At 40.1% G+C, this 7959-nt stretch overlaps 1 protein-coding gene across 1 annotated transcript in view; it reads left to right on the top strand.

Moving 5' to 3' along the window:
• Window positions 1-53: 53 nt before the first annotated feature.
• MYLK4 (myosin light chain kinase family member 4) overlaps window positions 54-7959 on the top strand; it is a 164103-nt gene continuing 156197 nt past the window's right edge. The window contains exons 1-2 of the mRNA XM_066325487.1: window positions 54-127; window positions 3082-3340. Of these exons, the coding sequence (XP_066181584.1) occupies window positions 69-127; window positions 3082-3340 (318 nt within the window). The 5' untranslated portion in view covers window positions 54-68. The remainder of the gene's footprint in view (window positions 128-3081; window positions 3341-7959) is intronic.

The raw sequence follows: 7959 nt of genomic DNA, 5'->3' as shown, positions 1-7959 counted from the left end.
TTTTCTGAATTAGTTTCAAAACTGAGCTCTTGTATTATGCAGAATGCAGGGTAGTTTGTGTTTCAGAGATGGGCGCAGTAAGTGGTACCATTCGCATCCTAGTTTACGACCCGAACTTGACCCATTGGTAATTCTTTCCACATTACATCTTGTTTTCTTTCTTAAAGTATAGGTTTAGGTTTAATTTTACACTGTGACATAATAGTTCCCAGCTTGTAAAATTCAGGTCAGTCTAATGTCAGCTGTGGTAGGAGGTAAACAAGTCTGGCTACTGGCTAACAGTACTCCCAGGCTGAAAATTTGAAAGTGGCTAGTTAAGAAAGTCACCAACAGGTCAGAAATAAAATTTTGATTTCATCTGATGATGGAGACCAAAGGACGGAGTTTGAAGCAAATTGCTTTACAGCCCATCATTTAAACCTAGTTCTGACTGAAGGGACTACAATCTACACCCAGATGTTGAAAGCAACATGAGGTGTTTGTGGGTTCTGCTTTTCTCGTAATACCTATTTGCCTGGCCATTTCTATTCCTGATCAGTTTTAGAAACACTGACTGTGTTGTTTATATTTTTATAATGCAAATATATCGATCTGCTGCTATGGGGCAGAAAAAGCAGCAGGACCATAGGTATGCACTGTCTGTGCTTACAGCTAAGAGGTGCTTTTGTGACATGCATGGTCTCCAAGTGTGTAAGTGAAGGAAGCAAGGTATTTTTCTTGAAGTGAGTGATTGTCTTGCTGAAGATGAGCTAGAAAGTAGAAGAAAGTATCTCTCAGGCCAGAGCTGGGAAATGTAAATGACTGGGGTAAGGTTTTCACCCTCCTGTGGGGAAAATGGAGCTTCACACCATGTGAAGGTCATAGTTTCTCATTGCTCAGTGGCATATGACTAGGGTGAGATTTCTTCTCTGGGCCTTGAGAAGAGGCACTTGCAAACAAATTTCACTTTCCTTTGTTCAGCTTTTTGTTTCAGACATGTATTAAGATAATCATGGTGGAGAGAACAATCACATTTGGACTCAATCCTAGTCTCTGCTTGGTGACAGAGCCCAGTAAGACATTTGAGCTTGCCATCCCATTAATATTTTCCCAGATAACTGACTTGCTGGTGAGCTTGAAGAAACATGTCCTTTAATTAGGACATGTCATTTGCATTAGATAGATGGCCGCATTTGGTGATCAAAGCATAGAGGATGATGTGCTCTTTGAAGAGCTATGGAGAGCCTGAATCAGCTTTCCTTGGTTGCAGTCTTGTCAGGCCACGAGGTCTTCACAGCCAGGTCACTCTAAATCACTGTGGGATTTGAGTAGCTGCAGACATTGAGGTAGCAAGAGGGCATCTGGAAACATCTCCTGTCTTTTTCTGACAGTTTTCAATTACGTCTTGTCATCCCTTGTGGAGCAGATCAAACAATCCTCAGAATAATGGCTTGAAGGTCAGACTGTGCTTTGGGTACTTCACATGCAATTGTCGGAGAGCCTTTAAGAAAATCCATTGACGTGCTTTTGAGAAATGGGGGAAGAAAATCTTATAAAGTGTTCTTTCAGCTGATGGTGGTGGAAAGGGAGGGATGTCAGAGCTGTGAAAGTTGGTGAGAGATGCTAGAAGCAGCAGACTGGACGTTTTTACATACTGGATGTATGACTTCTTCAGATGATGAGTACCTTACAGGCCCATCATGGTATGCCTGTATCTCCCATATTAACAGCACAATCTACAACAACATGGTAGCAGGAATCTCTCTGGAAAGCTCATTTAAAAACTACAAGCTTACATAGTTCTTTGCTGTCCATCATCTTAAAATGTCACCACTATCCGACCATCTCCTGTGTCACATGGCATAGCATGTGGCATCTTTCACGTCTGGGAAGCTTGGAGGGCTACCTGTGGGCAGAGCAGTTACTTGGTATAGGGACACATTTAATCTGCTGCATGCGCACAGATGTGGGGTTGAAACACCGAGGAACATTTTCTGTTGGAAGGTGTTTGGATAACTGATGTAATCGGGTCTTTGGTTGTACACTGAAAGCTGTTCCTCTGTGCTGCCAGTGACTGTAAGGTTTATATAAGTTCTTAATAGCACCATATAATTTGTGTTATTTATGCAAGTTAAATTGAAAACTGTGAGCTGTGTAATGAGATTTAACAGATTCAGCTTTCTACAGCTAAGGCACTAACACTCTTCTTTTGTAGCTGGGTTTCCTGTACAGTGAAGGAAGGGTTGCAATAACAGCAATAGAAATGTTTTGGTCCTCTGTTTCCTGGGTATAGAAAGAGATGTTAAGTGAAATTTTAGAGTTGTTTCTCTTACTCTTTTAAAAAAATTAGTTGTTCAGAAGGACGTATATTCCAAGTGTAGCCAAGTGATTACTTGAGGTGGAAAACCATGATCTTGTTGTGGAATAAAAGCTTTCTACAGAGAAGGCTTGACTTGCCGTGGCCTTCCAACCAATCCTGCCATTTAGACAAGCCTTGATGGTCCTTACATCCTGTATGTGCCAGGCACGTCACAAGGACCTGCAGTGGAATAGAACCCAGCTGAGGACTGTGCTCTTCTGCACCCTTCAACAGAGGGCCAGAAATTGCCACCATTTTGGCAACTACCTGTTTTTGTGGTACAGGATAGTGGGAAGAGAGAGAAAAGGACTGTGTTCATGCCTGTACTACTTTGTTTAGTATCTAAAGTCTTTCTGGACTTAATAGCAGGGTCCTTGCATATAATCTTGCTGGAACTGCAACAGAAAAGAGAACATGTCGAGCAGCAGGGAACCACCAATGTGGCTAAAAAGTGAGGAGTGCTCAATAAACAAACTCTGCAGCAATGGCAGTAGGTATTGATTTCATTGAGCTGAATACTTTCTATGAACAAATTAAATTATGTTGGTCTTGTAGCCTTCTTGTATTATCTGTTGTTCAGTGCAGAATGGTCTCTGTGAACAGGCAGTACTGTGTACTCTGTGTATTGGTTCAGCAAGTGCAAGGAGAGAGAGTTGTAATGTAGAGTGTTGCAGCATGGTAATTTTCTAAGCCAAAATGCAAGAATAACACTAAAACCTCTTCTTTGTCTTTCTTTTGTACAGCCAAGAAAGAGGAGAAATCAGAAGTTACGAGTGTTCACTGGTTTATGAATCTAAGGTGGAGAGGAGAACAGACAGTAAATTAGCTGGACATAGTATGAAGCTCCTTAAGATTAACAGGCTGGAAGAGATAAATACACAGTTCAGCACAAGCAGACTAGAAAAAACAGCCTTTTTCCAGAGTGTGGAGAAAATGAAGATGACTAGAAGCTTTCAGGAAGAAAAATTCAGTGAATCAGATCCTGGAACAGAAGATAAAAAGGTAACTAAATAACTAACTGCATAATTAATTTTGTTTACCCAAAAGCACTGCCTCTTTCTTTTTTCAGTTAGTTAAGGGGTTTACTTTGTGTATTTCCCAGCAGACTTGAAGTTTTCATTATCATCTGTGAAAATGTATTGCAGCTGTGAGAGACTGTTTCAATACCTGATTATTAAGAGATGCCTCTGCCCAAAATAAGGTGCAAATGATACCATATGCCAAAGTCAGTAATATGGGTTTTATTTAATAATGAATTTGAGGTAGAGAAATAGAAATGGAAAAGAGGAAGGGGAGAGAGACAGATGGAGTAGAAGCTAGTCACCACCTATGGATCAAATGACAACCCACTGGTCTTTTTCACCCTTGGCTTCTTAGTAGTGGAGGTCCTGAGGTCATTCAAAACTTTTCATTATTTATATATCTTAGCAGAGAAAGTAATTAATGTTCATTGACTACACAGTTCTCTTATGCTATTGGTTAAATGATTGCCTCACTTTTTATACTAATTAATGCACATGCTCAGTCTTTTCTTTTGGGTCGATGGGTTTCTTGAGTTGTGGGTGGTTTCAATCTCCCCCTGCCAGAATTAATTTTTACCCAGTCAGAGCTGATTTCAGCACAGTTGCTGAGTTGGCTTTCCTTGTGGCCCATAAATTCTGCATTCTTTGTGTCCATTTTCAGTGGTACGTTCTTCTCCCTCAGCTTTGTTAACCTCCTCCTCCTTCTGAGATGTTACACTTGGACAATAGTAACATCGTTGTCTTATTTCAAATTCTTGTCACAGTGGCTTAACTGTTTGCGGGATGGTTTTGGTGGTGGCAGATGCCATCTGTCCCATAACTTGGGGTCATCTTTGACTTGTGATATACATTCAAACAGTTGCTTCTTTACACACTTTGCCACACTGGGAATTTTTATCTGGATAATTACCAAGTATGTGCTAACCAGATCTTGCCTCCACCAGATCTGGAATTAGTGCCACAGTGTTGCTCCTTTCTGTGCTTATCTTGTGGCAAAATCCTTCTGTGGTCCTAACAGTATTTGGGATAGGCAACTGTGATCTTTAAGTTCTTACAGACTGGTTAGCGTCTTTTAATCATTTGTGTTCATAGAAGCAAGCATGTGTTGGTATTCTGGAGTTTAATTACTACTGAACTTAATACTCAGAAATTGTAACAGGGTCATGTGGTTCTACCACTCTTCAAAATCAGAAGGTAAACATGGATTTTGTTGCGTTCATGTTTTGAAAGCATTGGTCCTGTCTACCAGCTCTGGAGTTAGTGGAAAATGAACGAATCCCATGAGAAGAGCATGCTCCTCAGAGGAACTGAGGCAGCTTTGTGCTTGGCTCCCCACTACCTGGGGAGCACAGCATGGTTACATGCTGTGTGCCACACTTGCAGGGCTGAGTGTTGTCAGTGTAGCTCTGTCCTCCACCTGTCTCCAGTAAGAATGGTGTTGGGCATTATGATATGGAGTCTCTGGTAGGAAAATGATTGTCTGATCAGCCAAAATAACAGCACATTTCCTTGTATTATGGTTTTTTTCTATGCAAGAATCCAAAGGAAGCAGTATTTTTACTGATGCATCATTTAGATAAGAACTAAAGAAAACCCATTTGTGTCCTACTGCAGGATGAGAGATTAACTTTACATACCAGTTTGTGAAAAGACTTGAAAAAATTTGTGCTATGGCTGCTTGTATGCTGATTGTGCTGATATGGCAGAGCAGGTTTTCAAGTATTCTGAATATTTTTGTGTTGAGATGATACCCTGGAGCATTGGTGGAAAGTAAATTTTGTGATGTTTCCACTTGCAATATCAAATCAAGAAGCTGAATTTTTGAAACTCTTTAATCTGTAGAGTCACTTTAGTTCAAAATGATTTAAGTCTTCAGGAAGGTACTACGATTTTACTTTGTAGGCATAGAAGCAGAACTTTATATTGAAACAAACAAATCATATTTCATATAAGTAGGATGAGTTATTTTGGAGAGCTTCATTTAGTGTTACACTGAAAGTGAGAACTTTAAAGAACCCCCACAACTGGGTGGTTTGGATTTGGAAGATGGTATTGGCTGTTTTAAGAGGGTGTAATTCCAGTGTGAAAAGAACAAGTTGCATGAGTGAGACAGCAAAAACTGCTGTTCCTGCCATGTAGCTCTTCCTGTGGTCCTAAAGATCAGCAAAAGGACTGAGAGTTGCTTTCCCTGTGTTAATATATCTTAGCTTGCTGAGTTGCATATAGTAAGTGAAGGTTGTGGGATTTTTTGCCAGCTTGTGCTGCAGAGTCTCCATTAATCCATTGTCTTGATGTTTGCTTCTTTTGGCCCTTTCTTAAGAGTGCTGTAAGAAAGGGTAGGCAGATTTTGGTGGTGCAGTAGAGGAGAAAGGAATACATTTAGAAGATGAACAGCTGGTGGCTAGTTGCAAGCTGGAGAAATAGCTCTGTATTCCCATTTTAGCTCGTCAGTCTCCTGGGACCAAGACTTCAAAGGTGAAAGACAATCTAACTGAACTCTGGTAATATACCTCAGCAGAGTGAGCCTTCCAGATACATAAACATTGGTTATATTTCTCCTAAGCTTTTAAAACTTCACTGTCACATAGCAGTTTGTTTGTTTGTTTTGGGTTTGTTTTTGTTTTAGTAATTTCTCAATGGGATAAAAAATTGGGGCCTGTCAGTTAATACTGATAAATGGAAAACCAAGACCTTCTCTGAAAAGGTCTTAGCATGGTCTGCTGGCCTGATGAGCAGTTTTATCATATTGATCAGGAAAGCAAGGAAAGAAAAGCAGGAAATACAGTAAATCTTGCCCAGGTGTATGTGCTTGTGTATATTATTTCTGTGGTGAAGGTGAAAGCAATGACAAAACATCCATTCACTTAAATGGGAATATGTTGGAGCTCAAGGGGCCGAATAGAGGTCAGTGGTCAACTGTACTTGCAGGAGAAAATAATGCTGTCTGAAACTACCTAATTGTGATTAAAGAAGAAAATTATCCACTTTGTCAAAACAACCATTTCTCTAGATTTATTTTTTTTTTAGTTAAAGAAGCAAACACAATTTTTGTCTTTTGGTACAGTATATTTTTGTAAAAAAAACCCAATCCTAAACACAATGTAGTAATAGTAGAAGCAGCAGTAGTAATAGTAATAATAATAATTTCATAGCTATTAAAGGACTTCTATGGAAAGCAAACCCCTCAATCGTTGGCCGTCAATGGTGAGTGGTTGTCGAGAAATTGTGCCGTCGGTGCCCCCTAGATGGCACCCTTTGCCACTCCAGCTCTCCATCCACCACTTCGCTCTTGGACAGGATGGCAAAACAGCTTGTCACGAAGCTGCTCCTTGTGTGTTTTGCCCGTGCTTTGTTCAGAATGTCCTCTTACCCCCCATTTCTACTGTTAGCAGCACATGTATCTTTGTATCGTGCGTAGGTTCTGTCTTCAGCGAACGTGAAGTTTTGCATCTGGTTATATGTTAGTAAGTGACATTTTGTTTTCACGTGTGAGAACCAACATGAAATTAAAAGAAGACTAAAAATCCAGACTTGTCCTGGCCTACTGAATAGACACACGGAGATATCTGAGGGTTCTGGTTCAAGGGAGGGGGTGGTGCAGGGTAGGAAAAAGCATGTGTGGGAAGGTGAAATAATTCCTTTTGACAACAGCACCAGCTTATGCAAACGTAAATTGATTGTCAAACTGCCACACAACTGGCCCAGCTACATTAGACCCCAGTGAGCTCCATGTTTTACACCTGGACTGCTTTTGATGGCCCAGCCAAAGCTGGGCTGTTGGTCATCACACTTGGTGTCTCTTCCCTCTGGCTCTTACCTGGGTAATACTTGGTATCAGAATGCAATTCAAATTGTTTGATCTTGAATTGCTACCTGCAAAAAGCAGTCATGAAATTATTATCTAGTGTGGGTGGGTAAAGAGGAACCTAGGAGCTTCTATAATTCTGAACATTATTAATATGAAACAACCAAGTTGCACTGCTGGGAATCGTTGAGCTGGGATTTAGACAAATCACTGGCCCTGAAGATAATTTTACAGCCTTTTCTGTGCAAAGCTATCCTTTTACTAATATTCTAAAAACAAAGTATTATGTTAATAAGGACTAATTAAGGACTAATTTATAAATATTTAGTTCAGCTAGAGCTATTTGATTTGGTGTTAAGCTAGGCCTGGGTATGGCTAATTGTCCTCTAATTCCCTGTTCCTTTGAGCCTTCTTTCACCTTCCTCACCACCACCACCACCATTTATCTAGTGGTTATTTTCCTTGTAGGTTCTGTGCTGGCAATGACTGTGGTGGTAACAATACAAGTTCTTTTTTCCAAGGGAGGCCACTGTCATGGCAATATTTTATACAGAGAAAAAATTATCACTGTCTCAGTTAACTCCAAATGACTCTCCTCTGGTCTCCAACACTGTTTAAGATATTGAGCTATGTATTTTATATACATATCTATATTGACAGAGACCTATTTCTGGTTTTAGAGTTTTAGTTAAGAGTGGCTTTTTACAAAACCCTGTAAGGGATTCAGTACATTTAGAGTAAAACTTCTTAACTAATGAAGAAGAGATCAAAACCCTCAAGGCTTTCTTTAGCCT

The sequence above is a fragment of the Sylvia atricapilla genome, chromosome 1 (genome assembly GCF_009819655.1).
Source record: "Sylvia atricapilla isolate bSylAtr1 chromosome 1, bSylAtr1.pri, whole genome shotgun sequence".
In the NCBI taxonomy this organism is placed as follows: domain Eukaryota; kingdom Metazoa; phylum Chordata; class Aves; order Passeriformes; family Sylviidae; genus Sylvia; species Sylvia atricapilla.
The sequence above is the reverse complement of the archived record's forward strand: the minus strand, read 5'-3'. Positions and strand labels throughout refer to the sequence as shown.